The sequence below is a fragment of the Bubalus kerabau genome, chromosome 19, assembly GCF_029407905.1.
Source record: "Bubalus kerabau isolate K-KA32 ecotype Philippines breed swamp buffalo chromosome 19, PCC_UOA_SB_1v2, whole genome shotgun sequence".
Taxonomy (NCBI): Eukaryota; Metazoa; Chordata; class Mammalia; order Artiodactyla; family Bovidae; genus Bubalus; species Bubalus kerabau.
This window is the reverse complement of record NC_073642.1, coordinates 58989632-59007585: the sequence shown is the minus strand read 5'-3', so window position 1 is coordinate 59007585 and position 17954 is coordinate 58989632. Positions and strand designations below refer to the sequence as shown.

Here is a 17954-nt window from a genome sequence, read left to right as displayed (position 1 = left end):
TTGCAAAAAAAAAAAAAAAAATAGCTTAAGAAACTGATGTTTACAGGCCTCCCTTTCTCTCCTCCCTGCCCCCCCACCCCCACCCCGTGTGCTCTGTGAGCCCAACTCCTCACTCCCACCTTCAGAGGAAGCAGATTTAATACCCACGCTGAGAGAAGATGTTCTGTTATTTTTCACGGGAAATTAAACCCGACCCTGCTGTCAGTTAGCTCATGCCCAGGAAGGATGGATGGCCCAGGGTGCAGTGCTTAACCCCAGCTCAGAGCACGTCACCTGGCTGGGGGCCAACCATGACGTCACCTGCCACTGGGTGGGGGTGGGGGTGGGGGTGGTGACGGCAGGACAGGTTGGAGAGGCTTCATCTGGGTGATGGATGGTGGCGAGGCCAGCCTTGGTGTCACCTACAACGGTTCACCCCTGACACCAGCTTGGACCCACACATCCAGGGGACACTCAGGCTGCTCCTGCCTCTTTCAGCTCCCAACGCTACCTCGTGTCCCGCGGAGGAGAGCTGGTGGTCGGGGCTGGTGATCGTCATCGCGGTATGCTGTGCCTCCCTGGTGTTTCTCACTGTGCTTGTCATCATTTGCTACAAAGCCATCAAGAGGTGAGTGTTCACCCAGCTCTGGCGCCAGAGGGAACTCGAACTGGGCTCAGGGCTCCTCCACCCTCCTCCATTCGTTTTTGTTTTTTAATAATAAAAATTGTCAAGCACTTAAGAAGCAGAAAGAATGTACAAAGAACATCCACCTACCTTCACCCTGATTCAACAGTTATCAAGATCTGGCTAATATTTACTGTTTCCTGTTCCTTGTATCTTTTTCTTTGCTGAAGTATTTTAAAGTTGATCTCAGATATTATTCCCCTCCCCCGCCCCCCTTCATTTTAGGGGGTTCTACGAGCATTTGATGAGCACCAATTATATGTCAGGATGGAGGCAGGATAAAGCTCCTCTACCCGCTGCCAGGGGCTCACTCCAGGCCTGGGAGGATGGAAATAATTCTTGCAGGGTGGGTGATGTATCCCCTGGAGGAGGGCACCATGCTGGTTTGGAGCTGGAACTGGGTTTTGGAATCTGATCAAAATTCAGACTCCAGTTCAAGCTGTGTGACCAGGAGGAAATCACCTTTCTGGTCCTCAGTTTCCCTATCAGTAAAACGGGGGTAAAGAATAATTATTTTGCCCCCAGGCAGTGGTGAGAAGCCCTCTGTGAATGGTCTGCACAATATGTAGCAGTGCTACATGGTCAGCAGTGCCTGGTATAAGAGTGTGCTCACCAAGAGCTGCACCAGCTTTCACTGTTTCCATAGTGGAAGATGGAAAAAGAATGAGAGAAAGGAGCGAGGTTCTCTTGGGAGAAGGAGAAGTAGAGATGCCTCAGAGAAGGTCTTCTGTGAATGCTTTGGCCAACTGATGCGAAGAGCTGACTCACTGGAAAAAGACTCGGATGCTGGGAAAGATTGAGGGCAGGAGGAGAAGGGGGCGGTAGAGGAGGAGATGGTTAGACACCATCACTGAGTCAATGGACATGAGTTTGAGCAAACTCTGGGAGGTACTGAAGGACAGGGAAGCCTGGCATGCTGCAGTTCATGGGGTCCCAAAGTCAGAGACAATTAGTGACTGAACAACAACAAGGCTGGGTTTTGAAGGATGAATAGGAGTGCTCCCAAAGGGTCATGAATGAACCAAATAGCATATTATCTTTCAGTAACACTTGCTATTATTTCTCTTAACTACCATCTTGCTTTGATGCTTTTGAACTGTGGTGTTGGGGAAGACTCTTGAGAGTCCCTTGGACATGAGGGAGATCAAACCAGTCAATCCTAAAGGGAATCAATCCTGAATATTCATTGGAAGGACTGATGCTGAAGCTGAAGCTCCAATACTTTGGCCACCTGATGCGAAGAACTGACTCATTTGAAAAGACCCTGATGCTGGGAAAGATTGAAGGCAGGAGGAGAAGGGGATGACAGAGGATAAGATGATTGGATGGCGTTACTGACGCAATGGACATGGGTTTGAGCAAACTCTGGGAGATGGTGAAGGACAGGGAAGCCTGGCGTGCTGTAGTCCATGGGGTCGCAAAGAGTTGGACACGACTGAGTGACTGAACAACAACACTATCTCACTTTGCTTTTCAGACAAGGTTATCAAGCACCTTGTTGAGTTGGGGTCTGAAGCTCAACATTGTTATTGTTGAGGCCTAAGGCCGAGGTGTTACAACACAGTAGCTCTGGCCCCACCCCTCGATTTCCAGTTCTTAGCCTCCTCCCAAAAAACGGCCTCTCTGGCCTTGGAGGACATTCAGTCAGTCAGTTCAGTGGCTCAGTGTGTCCGACTCTTTGTGACCCCATGGACTGCAGCACACTAGGCTTTGGGGGACGTTAGGGGACAATATAATCAAAAGAGGAACAATAATGTTGCTTGCAAAATACTAGAGGATTTGTTAATATGTTTTTAAGAAAGTTTTTTTTTTTAATTCCCTAAGACCCAAAGTTAAAGGATCTCTATTGAGCAATCATAAGACCAAAGTTATTTAAACTTTACCCTTTTAATCAGCTGTTCTATGTGGTTTCACTTTAATAATTCAAAAGCATAAAGAGTAAACTATCAAGTTGAAAGTCTTAAAACCTGCATGTGGTCAGGCACCCAGGGCGAAGGGCCTCATCAGGCCAACAGCCGGGACCAGGCAGGAGAGGCAGGAGTCAAGTGAACCCTGATGTGGATGAAAAATCATTTCAGCTGAGAGCCTGCTGCAGCAGGAGGAGGATTTTAAGAAGCAGAGCAGCGCAGGCATTCAGAAGCGCCAAGCATCACGAAGCCCCTGTGATGGGGGTGGGGATGGGATGGGGAAATGGGGGGTGGGGGGGTTGGAGATGAGGGTGGAGGGAGGCTGGAGGAAGCCCCAAGCCTGACGGGAATGTGGTTGTCCCACCAGCTGTAGCTGCTGGCCCATGATTCAGCAGACACAGGGAGCCATTGAAGGTTTTAGGGCAAGTGTTCAAGATCCACCCGGGGCGCTGCCAGAGAGTGGGGGCACTAGTCCCCTCAAGGACCCCCTTCCCTCAGAGACAGGCTGCATCATCCTTTCTTTTTTTTTTTTTAAGATTCTTTTCTTTCCCATATAGACCATTACAGAGTACTGAGTAGAGGTCCCTGTGCTATACTGTAGGTCCTTGCACGCTAAGTTGCTTTAGTCGTATCCAACTCTTTGCCACCCTATGGGTTATGGCCTGCCAGGCTCCTCTGTCCATGGAATTCTCCAGGCAAGAATACTGGAGTGGGTTGCCATGCCCTCCTCCAGGGGATCTTCTTGACTCAGGGATCAAACCCACGTCTCTTATGTCCCCTGCATCAGTATGTGGGTTCTTTACCACTATCGCCACCTGCAAAGCTCTGTAGGTCCTTATTAGTTATCGATTAATATTTTATCTATAGAAGTGTGTATATGTCAATCCCAGTCTTCCAATTTATCACTCCAACCCACCCCCTGGTGGGTTTCCCTGGTGGCTCAGTGGCAAAGAATCCACTGGCCAATGCAAGAGACGCGGGTTCCATCCCTGGGTCAGGAAGATCCCCTGGAGAAGGAAATGGCAACACACTCCAGTATTCTTGCCTGGAAAATCCTATGGACAGAGGAGCCTGGCGGGCTACAGTCCATGGGGTTGAAAAGTGTCAGACACGACTTAAGCGACTGAGAACAAACTTATTAAAAAGATGAGGCATGCATCTTTTCGAATTATGGTTTCAAAATGCATCATCTTTTTAATAAACTGAGGCTCTTCCAAAAGATATGCTTCTGCCTCCTCTCTGCTCCAAAACTCTCCTGAAGAAACAGGCTACCTGCTCCAACATTAGGAGGGCTGGGCGAACCTAACAGGTGAAGCAGCTCACTTGGATGTCTCCGCTCTGTGCCGTGTCCGCTGCGTCTGTCCGCGGAGCTGGGGGACTCCCGGGAAGGCGAGGGGAGGCACCACCCCACCTCTGGTCAGAGCACCAGAGAGCCTCCCTTGTCTCCTTCCACAGGCTCTGGGTCTTGGTTCCCGAGCCTGTCAGCCTCCTGGAAAAACAGATAACTCACTTCAGATGGCTCAGTGGATCCCTTCCAAGGCGTGGATGGGACGCCTTCCGGGGTATGGGCGGGGCTTCCTCCCTAGGGGGTGTGGGCGGGGCTTCCCCTACCGTGTGGGCGGGGCTCCAGCCAAAGGAATGGGCGGAGCTCCCTCCAGGGGCTTGGGCAAGTCCTGAGAACAATAGAATTTCTGAAGCATTTCACGAATAATAGAGGTGCGAGCTGTTAGCAACCCCAGGACAGAGGATGGACGCAGTACCAGGGAAATCTACAGGGCCTGGAGACTCAAAAGAGAGGCTAATCAGCAGGACCTGTGGTTGGAACTGCTGGAGATGCAGCCCTAAAAAACAAGTGCGGGGAGAAAACGCCCCAACCTTTCTCCATGCTCCCAGATATCCTGAGGTGCTGCCCATTGGCTGAAACAGGGGAGGTGTCAGCACCCCGACCCATGTACTAAATAGAGCGCAGTCCTTTTCTGCCTTGGCGCCAAAATCTGCATCCTCTTCTGGGGAAACACTCAGCCCTCTGCCGGTCCAGATCCTCACGGTCCAGAGAGGGTGTCCCTGGCGTCCTAAGATGGATAATCAGTGTCAGGAGTGGGTGCTACTCGCGGCCAGTGGAGGCAACAATAGAGTCTGGTTCTCCCAGAACCCTCCTGGAAGGTAGCTTGACCTGGGGAAAATGGATCAGCACCTTGTGGGCTGCGGAAGGAGGAGGCAGCAGAAGGTACACCCAGTGCGGGACAGCAAACGCCCCCTCCCTGCTCCCCCAACCGACCTCTGTAAGAGATAGCCTGGCCAAGCAGCTGTCTGTGTGCATTTCTCTCCAGAGTAAATGGAGGATTTCTTCCTCACAGTCAATTCTCTTTAGTTAATAATTCATCTGAAACATGCCTTTTCTCTCAGGAAACAAAAGCATTGCATGTCGCTGTGAAACCATTAGAAGGGAAATTCAGTGATAAACCCTGCTTTCTTAAAAAAACAAAAAAACAAAACAAAAAAAAACCCAACCCTCTCACAGCCTGGAGTCCTAGAGGAGGACTTCCTAGAGATCTTTGTGAATGGCCGCAACACAGCCTTATGGAGCCAGATTGCTGGAAGGATGGTTCTAGAATCAGTTGGGATGGAAATGAGGTGATTCTGCAGGTGCCAGCTTGGCTTGGCATGTGGGGTGTGGCCTTGGGGAGGGGAGGAAACTGGGGAGCAGATGCAGACAGGTCACCCCCTCCATGCCCTCTCTAGTCATTGACCTTGATAGCAGGAAGGTGGGATGTGGTTAGCACTTTCTACATACAGATCCCACTTCCCAGGTGGCACTAGTAGGTAAAGAATCCACCTGCCAATGCAGGAGACATAAGAGACACCAGTTTGACCCCTAGGTCAGGAAGATCTCCTGGAGGAGGAAATGGCAACCCACCCCAGTATTCTTGCCTGGAGAATCCCATGAGCAGAGGAGCCTGGCAGGCTATGGTCCATGGGGTCGCAGAGTCAGACACAACTGAAGTGACTTAGCATGCATGCACACACACACACACACTCAGTGGATCAAATTTCATCTTGTGACTCAATAAACATTCCCAATGTCCCAGCTCTGCTGGGTGATAAGATGCTCAGGGGGTATCCAGGTTGGGGGAGCTCAGAGGAAGGGAACCTCACCCAGATCAGGGCCCCTGAGAAGTGTTTTTGGAAGAGGATGGGCATCCCATGTGTTAACCAGTGGGACTAACACATGCCGTAGCCCCCAAGTCCCTGTCAATAACCCAAATTCTGGAGATTTCCCCACCATGGGAGGCCCACACAGTTTGCATTTCAGTGGCTCATTGCCCTGGCATTGGCATGAACAACTTCTTTATCTGCAGGCCCAGGATGGTCAGGCCCCAGAGCTCTTGGGTGTTCTGGATGTCATGCTCCATCCAGGCCTCCTCCCCACCCAGGGCCTGGCATGTACCTGTCATGTACCTGTCATCAGACCACAGGACGGCCTGGAGCTGTTTAAAGAACCCAGGACTGGGTATCCAGAGCCCTGCATTCCATTCCCAGCCCCAGCCCAGTTCAGTGGGTATCACTGCCCTCATCTATAATGTGGGGGAGCCCTCCTAGTCTCTACCCAGATCCCTGAGCTTTTGTTTCCTGGCCCTGGGATGTTGGGAGGACCAATGCCACCAGGTCCTTCTGCTGCCAGATGTGTAAATACTGGGCCAGGTGCCAGGGCTGTGCTTGGCCTGGGCACTCTGGTAGTGGGCACTTCCAGCACAGCCCCTGGCCTCACTGCCCACACTTCTGCAAGGACACCTGTGTGTTAATCAGACCCACCTCACCCACCCCCGCAACAGTTCAGTTCAGTCACTCAGTCATGTCTGACCCTTTGTGACCCCATGGACTGCAGCACACCAGGCCTCCCTGTCCATCACCAACTCCTGGAGTTTACTCAAACTCATGCCCATTGAGTCGGTGATGCCATCCAACTATCTCATCCTCTGTCGGCCCCTTCTCCTCCCACCTTCAATCTTTCCCAGCATCAGGGTCTTTTCAAATGAGTCAGCTCTTCACATCAGGTGGCCAAAGTATTGGAGTTTCAGCTTCAACATCAGTCTTTCCAATGAATACTTAGGACTGATTTCCTTTAGGATGAACTGGTTGGATCTCCTTGCAGTCCAAGAGACTCTCAAGAGTCTTCTCCAACACCACAGTTCAAAAGCGCAATTCTTCAGTGCTCAGCTTTCTTTATAGTCCAACTCTCACATCCATACATGACCACTGGAAAAACCATAGCCTTGACCAGACGGATCTTTGTTGGCAAAGTAATATTATTACAATGGGAGAGTCGTGTCTGGAGGGAAGACCAAGGCTCTGTGAGCAGGGAGGAGGAATCTTGTCCACGATGAGACAAGGACAAGCTCCAAGGTGCACGGTGTCCACTGCCCAGGTAGGAGGGCCAGGGAGCACCCCACAGGCATGAGGACTCCCAACACTGAGGCCGCTGTCCTAGGTGGGTTTGTGGCCTCCACCCTTCATCCGGAGAAGAGACCTGTGTGGCGGAGACATGGCCCAACCCCTCCCAGGCCCCTCCCTGGAGTCATCCCCACTCCCCAGGCACCGGAAGAGTGCCCCGCCTCCTCTGGCCGCGCACAGCATGGGTCCTGCACCCTCTGCCATCGATTAGCCATTAAGTCACTTGACAGCCATTTCCTTCTAATTTACAGGGTATTGGCTGAAAGACCAATAAAAGGCTATGGAACAGTTTGGCGGACCCTGCAGGCCGCTAATTGCAGACAATGAGCAAGCCTGCGGCTCCTGGGAGCAAGCGGCAGTGTGTGCGCGTGCCCGAGCGTTCCCCGGGCACGCGCGTCAGCTTTTTGTGGTCAAGTTGCTTCCAGTAGAACAGGCACTTTTGAACACCCAGGTCTGCTTGACGGGCCTTAGGACCCACTGACTGGCACAGACTGCTCACACATATTTATTGAGCACCTACTGTGTGCTGGGGCCTAGACTAGGCGTTGGGGATGTAGTGATAAACAAGACTGGGTTCCTGTTCACCTCCTCCAACTGGGGGAAGCAGATCAAACATATACACACCAGCAAATTAATAAACTGTTTTAAAAGACTATGAATGCTATGAAGAGGGGAAAAATGAACCTCAGGGTAATGAGGAAGAGAAGGGGGGAAAGCGAGGCTGCTTCTTCCATTCCAACTGTCAGGAATATCATGCATGACCCTTGAGGGGGCTTTATGGTTGGAAAGTATGGTTAGGGCTTTGAATGTTCATGATCACTTTTTAATTCAATTTTTATTTTACTAAAGCAATCAGATCAGATCAGATCAGTCACTCAGTCGTGTCCGACTCTTTGCAACCCCATGAATCGCAGCATGCCAGGCCTCCCTGTCCATCACCAACTCCCAGAGTTCACTGAGACTCACATCCATCGAGTCAGTGATGCCATCCAGCCATCTCATCCTCTGTCGTCCCCTTCTCCTCCTACCCCCAATCCCTCCCAGCATCAGAGTCTTTTCCAATGTGTCAACTCTTCGCGTGAGGTGGCCAAAGTACTGGAGTTTCAGCTTTAGCATCATTCCCTCCAAAGAAATCCCAGGGCTGATCTTCAGAATTGGACTGGTTGGATCTCCTTGCAGTCCAAGGGACTCTCAAGAGTCTTCTCCAACACCACAGTTCAAAAGCATCAATTCTTCGGCGCTCAGCCTTCTTCACAGTCCAACTCTCACATCCATACATGATCACAGGAAAAACCATAGCCTTGACTAGACGGACCTTTGTTGGCAAAGTAATGTCTCTGCTTTTGAATATGCTATCTAGGTTGGTCATAACTTTCCTTCCAAGGAGTAAGCGTCTTTTAATTTCATAGCTGCAGTCACCGTCTGCAGTGATTTTGGAGCCCAGAAAAATAAAGTCTGACACTGTTTCCACTGTTTCCCCATCTATTTCCCATGAAGTGGTGGGACCGGATGCCATGATCTTCGTTTTCTGAAATGTTGAGCTTTAAGCCAACTTTTTTACTCTCCACTTTCACTTTCATCAAGAGGCTTTTGAGTTCCTCTTCACTTTCTGCCATAAGGGTGGTGTCATCTGCATATCTGAGGTTATTGATATTTCTCCCTGCAATCTTGATCCCAGCTTGTGTTTCTTCCAGTCCAGCGTTTCTCATGATGTACTCTGCATAGAAGTTAAATAAACATGGTGACAATATACAGCCTCTACGAACTCCTTTTCCTATTTGGAACCAGTCTGTTGTTCCATGTCCAGTTCTAACTGTTGCTTCCTGACCTGCATACAAATTTCTCAAGAGGCAGATCAGGTGGTCTGGTATTCCCATCTCCTTCAGAATTTTCCACAGTTTATTGTGATCCACACAGTCAAAGGCTTTGGCATGGTCAATAAAGCAGAAATAGATGTCTTTCTGGAATTCTCTTGCTTTTTCCATGATCCAGCGGATGTTGGCAATTTGATCTCTGGTTCCTTTGCCTTTTCTAAAACCAGCTTGAACATCAGGAAGTTCACAGTTCACATATTGCTGAAGCCTGGCTTGGAGAATTTTGAGCATTACTTTACTAGCGTGTGAGATGAGTTGAATCGTGTGGTAGTTTGATCATTCTTTGGCATTGCCTTTCTTTGGGATTGGAATGAAAACTGACCTTTTCCAGTCCTGTGGCCACTGCTGAGTTTTCCAAATTTGCTGGCATATTGAGTGCAGCCCTTTCACAGCATCATCTTTCAGGATTTGGAATAGTTCAACTGGAATTCCATCACCTCCACTAGCTTTGTTCGTAGTGATGCTTTCTAAGGCCCACTTGACTTCACATTCCAGGATGTCTGGCTCTAGGTCAGTGCATGCAAGTAATTAAAAAAGTAAAATGAGCCCTAGCCTATTCATAAAACCAGAAGCCCCCTGAGTGTCCCTCTTTCTCCCCCAAATCTCATTTGTAAGAGGCAACCACTTTTTAAAAAATATTAATTTACTTATTATTTGGCAGTGTCAGGTCTCAGTTGTGGTGCATGGTCTCTCCTGGTGCGGCCCAGGCTTAACTGCTCCATGGCAGGTGGAGTCTTAGTTTCCTGATCAGGGATTAAACCCAAGTCCCCTGCATCGCAAGGTGAATTCTTAACCACTGGACCACCAGGGAAGTCCCAAAGGCAACCATTTTTGAGTGTTAGCTGTTTCTTCTGGTATTTCCCTGCATGTTCTAAGTGATATGGATACTCTACATTTTCTGTTGATTTTAAACATTATCCACTGTATCCATTATCCATTTGGATAATGATAATGGATAATGGATTATCCATTATCCATTTTTCACTATAGAAGGTACAAGATTTAGAAACCTAATACTACTCTGAAATGTAAATACAAAACACCTGCCCTCTTCCCAACTGCTTCTTCGAGGTTCCTCCAATGAGTGGATCAACGACTACCCAAGTTCCCCTCCGTATGACACTGTATAAATATTGTTCACAGCTGAGTCATGTAGTGTACTATGATTAGCTTCCTTCTCTGGAGTTAGCAGTGCCTTCTCCCAATATGTTCAGATACATTAGGTGATCAATTTGTCAGTTCCGTGTTTGTCTTGGAGATTCCATCCTCCTCTCCAGGTGGATGGTAGCTCTCTCGGCTTGATGTGCAGCCATTGGGCTATCGTTGTCTTCAGTAGCTTTCCAAGCCTCGCCTCCGGGAACTTGCCACACTCAGCTCTCTCCCTCTCCATCTCCCACTCCAGTTCTTCCTTTCTTTAGCTTGACTCCATCATAGAAGATTTTTCCAAGGTCTTTCCTGAATCATAGACTCAATAGCAAATCAGTCAGTGAAGTTAGTTTTCTTTTTAGGATTTACATTATTTGGGGAGCTTTGGGGTGCCCCAGCAGAGGGTTAGCTCTTACTGAGTGTGTGGCAAGTTGAGAAGCCATGGTTCCCCGGGCAGCTGGGAGACTGTGGAGGAGGGCAAGAGAGATCCCTGTGTTGTCTGAGCCAGAATATGCCTCCGTGGTCATAGGAGGAAGCTGTAGCTCAGGTCACAGAGGTTTCCAGCCTTCCTCTCACATTCTTTGAGGACTCAGGGAGCTGCCCTCCTGGCTTCCAGCTGAGTCCTTACTGCTCACTCAAGACCCAGCTCAAACACACCTCCTCAGTCATGGTGCCCTGGGCTGGGGTTGACCTTTCTTTCTTGCCAAGTTCTTTGAGTTGTAGCTCTCCCTTGATTTGCATTTCTGCTTTCTGCTCTTAGGTCAGTTAAAAACAGTTGGTGTTTGCATGTTTGTGTGCTCGTGCATAAGTGTGTGAGTGACTGTGTGTGCACACACACACACACACATTAGAGGGGGAAGCTGTCGTCTGGTCTCACCCATGTTGTCTCTCCCCCACAGTGCCTGGCATGTGCCTGGCAGGTAGCAACTCTTCCATGATTTTCTGTGTCATGAATGGAAGCTTGTTTGTGTAGATTTGAGAAATTCCACCGTTAAAACTGACTCATGGTAAAGAATCCACCTGCAATGCAGGAGATCCAGATTCTATCCCTGGGTCTGGAAAATTCCCTGGAGAAGGAAATGGCAACCCACTCCAGTATTCTTGCCTGGAGAATCCCATGGACAGAGGACCCTGGTGGGCTACAGTCCATGGGGTCGCAAGAGTTGGACATGATTGAGCAACTAACACCCCTCTCCAAGGGGCCTGGGTGCTGTGGTAGGTGATGAAATCCCCTCCCGACAGTAGGAGGCAGGCTTAGGGGCCAGCTTCTCTGTGTGCCTGGGATCCTTGGTGCAGTGGGGCCGTGGAGCCCAGTGCTGGCAGATGGAAGACTCAGACAAGTCCCTGCTGCTTAGACCTTTCTATCCCCAAGAAACTCTATTCTCTTGGAACTCAGCTCTCCAGATACACTGGGTCAAGGTCATGGGGCAGGGTAAGGGGATAGATAGCAATTCCTCATACAAGAAGTCCTCAGTGGCTCCCACTGCACTCAGAATAAGATCCAGAGGCCTTGTCCTGCCAGCCGGTTCCCACGAAAGACCCGAGTCCCAGAACCTCTGCAGCACCATCTTTCAGCTAGCTCAACAGACATGGCTGAACATGGAAGCCCTGGGCAGGGAGTGGGGATAGGGGCAGTGAACACAGGGGGCTCAACTGAGTGGGGCTGCTCATCAGCCACATGCCTGGCTCACCTTCCCTGGTGATGGCAGAGGATTCGGAGTGAGAAATGGGGTGCTGCTTCTCATCGTCAGGGGACACCCTCAGAGGCCCAGAAAGGCTGTTTTGTTTTTTGGGTTTTTTTGGTTTCTTGACCCAGCTTTGGAGAAGTCTGCGGTGTACAGAGGTGTCTCATGGTGGAACTCTGTGTATGTGAGCATGCATGGATGTGTGTGTGTGTGTACAATGCATATGTATGCATGTGTGTATAGGCATATATGAGTGTATATGTACGTATATGTGTGGATGTGTAATATTGAATGTGTATATGGGCATGGATGTGTGTGTAGTGTGATGTAGTGTGTGTGTGTTTTGGGGGTAGTACTGGGGTCCAGCCCCGGTTGGATCCAAGGATTCCCTCAGGATGACGGCATTGGCGATTAGAATAGAGATAGCTTAATTAAGTATTAATTAGAGATATAAAGAGTGGTTAAATAGGGATAGCTCAGTGAGAAAATTCAGTGGAGAAAAGAGGCTGAATAACTTGGTTTACGTGGAAAACCAATAAAACTCCAAGAAAAGGAGTTTGCATCACCTACGTAGGCCGCAGGCGTCCTCCCGTTCTCCTGAAGGAGAGGAGACACTAAGGCCTCCCTGGTCAGATCTTAGAAGCCCAGGCAAAATTAGTAGGTTTGACGAGCCTCCACCCTCAGATGGGAATTCAGCCAGAAGGTGAAAGAAAGAACGACATGGGGAGACCAAGCTTCGGTGAGCAAGGTCCATAGCTTTATTTTCAACAGGGGCTTTTATACCCTAAGTTGCACATAGAGGATAATAGGGGGTGTGAAATCATGCAAAGTCAGCAGTCTTTGATCCTTATCGAAACCAGGGTTTCTTTTCTGCAAACTTATCATTTACAAATGGTTTAGGTGATTTACATCATCTTCTGGCCAGAAGGCCTGTTAACATTTTATGACTCTGACAAAGGCTTGTCAACCATAAGACTTATTTTCTCTAAGAGTAATTATTTTAAAGTTTGGCGCCATCCTCCGAAGGTGTTAGATAAAGTTGCATTCCTATAGGGCAAAGGTGCAGTGGGTTTACAACAAAGGAAAGAATTTATTACCTTAAGGGTCTAAAGTTGTTAACACCAAGGCCACTACTTATTTTTTCTACATACCAACTATATTAATACACTTCCAAGGATACAATACAGGGGATGTGGAAATTTGGCAGCAAACATTGGCTCAACAATGAAATCTTCTACTAGTTTTATTCTAACAATTTCTAACTCTCCGAGAGGCTCTATACTATTTGAATATCTTAAGCTTCCCGTGCCTCTCGCGGTTGGGAGACTGTAAACAATCATATGCATAGCTGTAGGAGTCCAGGTAAACCTGTCAGGCAAGTTAGAGAGCCATCTGAGGGGTTTGTGAACTAAAACACTCTTGTCACGCCCAGGAACTTTATTAACTGGAGCTGTAAGTTAACTCTTTTTCAGAGAGAGAGATGGTGGTGGGGGACAGCCCCCCGTAATGTCAGAGGAGTAAGTGAGAGCACAAAGCAGGAAAGTAGGCAGACTCTGGTTTTGAGGGTAGATGCTCGAGAATTTCCAGGGGGACTCCTGAGGCTCGATCCTGCCTTTGCATATGTCAAGCCTCCTTCCTCATGACCTTTGCCATGGGCGGAGTTCCTCACGCTGGCTCCCGGCAGGGTAGGCCATGGGGAGGATAAATACCTTTGGAAGAGGGAGTCTGAGACCTTTAACCTCATGTCGCTAAGAACAGACCCTCAGTGGGCTGCAGGACACAAGAAACGAGCCAGCAGCTTCCACTCGCAGGCTCTCAGAGCTGTTCTTTGCCTCCAGCTCCCCCGACCCCTCACAGAGCAGGGGGCTGAGGGCGGAACCCATCACAGCGCTGTCAGCAGGAACCGCAAGGGGGTCCTGGCTCTCCCTGCCCGGGCATTCTGCTGATGGCAAGCCTTTAGGGCCACCCTCCAAGCAGAGAACATGGGGCCCCCAGGGTGGGAGTTTTCTCGAGGTGGGAGGCCCCGCCCCACGACATTTAGGAATCAGACGTGGAGCCAAGGAAAATCTCACTTTCCTTTTTCTTGGTTTTAGGAACCAGGCCATGTAGGCAGCTGTGTGTGCCCAGCTTTTCCCGCACCCAGGCAGACGGGCCTTTCTCTGGTTTAGCAGGAACCCCCAGGTGGCTCACAGGGGGCCGGGCTGGGTCCCCACCAGCTGCCCTAGCACTCAGGAGCCCCGCGGGGTGCACATTAGGTAGGAAGTCTCTGCAGACTGGAGACCACTGGCAACAGGAGCAGCTCCGCACTGACCCCTTTCCAACTGCATCATCCTGAGAACTAACATGACTTATGGAGCACTTACTGTGTGCCAGATGCTCCTTAAAGGGCTTGACATGCATTAACGTATTTTTTAATCCTCCCCATAGGACTATGAAATGGACCCCGTTGTTGTGCCCATTTTATAGACCAGGAAACTGAGGCATGGTGAGGTTAAGTGACTTGTCCAAGGTTACACAGCCAGAAAGTGGGAGAGCTGGGTTTAGTGAGCCAGACATCTGCTTCCCAGCCCTTCCGCAGAATCACCCTAAAGTGCTGAGCTGAGAGAGAGGATGGGGATGAGGGTAGGTGTTCAAGGCAGAGCGTTGTCCTGCTGTAGGTAAAATTCCAGTGTCCACCAGGCTCCAGTGAATCGCAGAAGGGCTTCGGGAATGGGCTGGGGCAGCAGCCCAGGGAGCAGAGTGGCTGACGGCTCAGCTGCATGAGGGAGGGGAGCAGACCAAGTGTACTTCTCAGGAGAGCCCTTGGGACAGCCCATTCTCCCCTCGCCATGCCCAGGCTCTTGGACTGCTCCTGAGAGGTGCTGCGCTAGCCAAAAGTTGCCCTCTTTGCTGGATGGAGCCGCCACTGAGACCCGCTTTCCTGCCTGGGAAGCTGGCTGAGCCATTGAGAAGGCATTGAGAATCCCCCTGGGATTCTCTCCTGGACCTGACCCCAGTGTCCCTCCAGCCACCATCCCCTCCACCCAAGCCCCAGGAATAGGGGTCTTGCAGCCAGCAGCCTGGCTTTAGAAATGTCTTCTCTCCTCCCGGCAGAAGGAATCCTGCTCATTTCCTACCCTCTCCCTAAAAAGGGCTGGAACTCTGTGCCTGCCAGGCTCTACCCATCTCCCTTGTAAGTTCCAGGATTCCTTTATCTTGGCATTATCTACCCTCAAAGGCCCTTAAGCCTCATCGCCCCTGTCCTTACCCGTTTCAACTGACTTTTAAGACCTAGCCCAAGGCTGAATATTTTAGGGAGAAAAGCAGAAAAATCTTTGGGCCCAGAGATTTTTGAGGGGAGAGGGGGCAGAGATTTTTGTCTTTATTTTTTGGAATTCTGATTCTGACAAAATCCCTCTATATTGATGATAAATTTAGAAATGTCAATTAAGTCCCTGCAGGGCCTCATGTTGGGGGCCACACAGGATCTCGCTGTAAAAAAATGCACCCCCGACCCCCAATTTTCCAGGTCAGGTAGACCTCACTGAGTCAGAAATCAAGCCTACACAGCAAGGTCAGAACTGCTTGAGGCCCCTGGAAAGGGGTGGGTGGGAGGGAGGAAGAGTAAGAGAAACAGAGGGAGAAAGGTCCCGGGGAGAGGGAGACTCAGAGTCTGTCATTTCCAGGAGCCCATCACAAACAAGGCAACTCATCTGAGCCTTTTCTGAGTTCCAGAAAGTGTCTGTGAGCATCTATAGAAATGGGGTTTGGGGGACCCTAGAACACAGCATGACCCTAGAACAAAGCAAGATGACACAGGCTTCTGGGAGCAGGGTCTTGAGAACTTTGGGGAATCTCCAAGAGGAGGGTGGCAGAGGGCCTTCCCAAGGTGATTGGACCACAGGGCCCATTTGGGGATGGAGGGTGGGGAAGGCCCGCTTTATCATCAGGAGCAGCAGAATGGCGATTCAGTAGAAAGATGTCTGGGTCAAGACATGGTAGGAGTGAGTAGTGCTCCAAGCCCACCACAAACTGATGGGGGGTCATCGGGCAAGTCACAGCTCTCCCAAAGCCTCAGCTTCCCCATGAAATGAATCTCACAACTTCAGGCCTGGCTTCTTCAGGGGACCATTGTGAGAGGGGATAAGACAACATGTGGCTGCTCATCGTGTCGCCTCTGAACAGGCCTGATAGTCCCATCCCCCTGAAACTACTGATAACTACCACACAGACCCTCCCTCCCCTAAACTAATCGCCAACAGCCTTATCCCACAGGCATCAAACTGTCACTGCCTCCCAGTCCTCTCGCTGGGTTTGGGGAGGCGCTAGGGACATTTGAGAAGGCAGAAGCAATCAATCCCTAGGCTTTCAACGATGACCGTAAACATTCAGTTTAGTGAACACACAATGAAGGCCAGTTCAGGCTCAGCCCCAGCGTTTTTGGGGGATACAGGAGGTGACCGAGCTGTCACCTCTTGGGCCTCAGGTCCACCCAAGAGACAGCAAGATTGTGCCATGGGGTCGGGCTACATAGCATGTATGGCGTGGACCCATCAGGAGGCTGTGGTCACTCAGGCCTGGGGCCGGGAGCTAAAGCCCTTCTGAACCCCAAAAGAGAGGAGGTGGAATCCGAGCCAGGCCGGAAAGCAATGCTGCGAATTCAGTCTCAGCAAGTGAGCACGAGCCTTCTCAAAGCTTCCCTCCCAGCCTTCCCCATGCCCGGCGTGCCTAGGAGGAATGGCTCCTGGGGTTAAAGGGCCTTTGAAATGAGCTTCCAGTGGTGCAACATGAAGTGTTTGAGAACCACGAGCGTGCACTGATTTAGTGTGGACATTCACCGTCACCCTCACCACCGTTTCCCTCTCTGCCGTCACCACTACGATCCCTGCCATCCACTCTCCCACCTTCTCTGCTACCGCAGTCATCACCCCCATCCACCACCATTACCGCCGTCCACTCCACCGCCAGCATCACCGTCGCTGTCAGCACCGCCACCAGCTCTCCCGTCGTCACCACCGTCTCCGCCCACCATCACCACTGCCTTTACCGTCAATGCCACCCCCCCACCATCACCAGCCCCACCTCCACTGCCATGACCAGCAACAGCACTACCACCACCCACCTCATCACATTTTCCTCTTGCCTTTGACCACCCAGAGACGAGACTACAAAGCCCAAGCATGAGCACCTCGCCTCTTTCAACCCTCTGCACCCCCAATATTCGTCTTCATGTCGATTTGCTCATATCAAAGAGATCAACCGAAGGCTGACCAGAGAGCATACCAAGCTGAGCATACATCGTGGTTTGTCCAGAACAGTTCCAAGTCACACCTGTTTTCCCTGCTTTGTTATTCACTATGCCATGGTTGCCTGACACAGTATATGGTTACCCTATAACATAAGACCACAAGGACTAGCGCCCCAAGGAAGCTGACCTGGACCAGAGCCTGGTGGGGTAACTGGGAGGGTAAGATAACCAGCCACTGATAACTAATGGATGTGCCTGCCTCCCCCTCCTTTGCCTTCCCCACTCCTGCCCCCAGGAAACCCCTGAGAAAAGAGGAGAACGGCACTGGCGTTGCTGAGTACCCTATGACTTCCTCGCAGAGCAGCAAAGGGGTGGACGCGAACAGCGCTGTGGTATGAGTCCGTAGGCCCCGGACTGCTGGCCAGAGGGACGCCTTGGTGGTGCTGGTGGAGGCGGGAAAGCAGGTGGACACGAGCTGACACTGGGCTTGTCCAGGACTTCATCGCCTTGCAGGCTTCGAGCCTCCCAAAGGAGAAAGCCTCCTTTGCCCAGCCTCGCCCCTTGGTCAGCCCACAGCGCGGATGCTGCAGACACCAGGCTGAGCCAGCAGGCAGCAGCCTCCGGGGTAGCACCATCATCCGAGGCCCCATATCTCTTCCTCATCTTGTGTCTGATCCACGGACTGTCCCCCGGCTGGTGCCCAAAGCGCACACCCCGAGAAGGCCGGGAGCCTGTCTGCTGGGGCGAAGAGGTCCCCCCACCCCTTTCGCCTAAAGGAAACCTCCCCTCCCCACCAGGAAGCCCACCTTCTTCCCCGACCATGCCGTTCCCGACAGAAGCCATGGGCACAGCCACGAGACATCCCCGTTCAAAGGTGCTCCCACCCATCCTCCCGCCGCCCTGTCGCTGTCTCAGTCTTCAGAGCCTGCCTTCGCCCTCCCATCTCCATCACAGGCCCCTGGCTCCTGACTCCCCATCACGGGGGGCTGTGTGCCCTGT

At 50.9% G+C, this 17954-nt stretch overlaps 1 protein-coding gene across 1 annotated transcript in view; it reads left to right on the top strand.

Moving 5' to 3' along the window:
* Positions 1–17668, top strand: part of PRIMA1 (proline rich membrane anchor 1) — a 68374-nt gene extending 50706 nt beyond the window's left edge. Inside the window, exons 3-4 of the mRNA XM_055556020.1 lie at positions 478–607; positions 17251–17668. Of these exons, the coding sequence (XP_055411995.1) occupies positions 478–607; positions 17251–17353 (233 nt within the window). The 3' untranslated portion in view covers positions 17354–17668. The remainder of the gene's footprint in view (positions 1–477; positions 608–17250) is intronic.
* Positions 17669–17954: the final 286 nt, after the last annotated feature.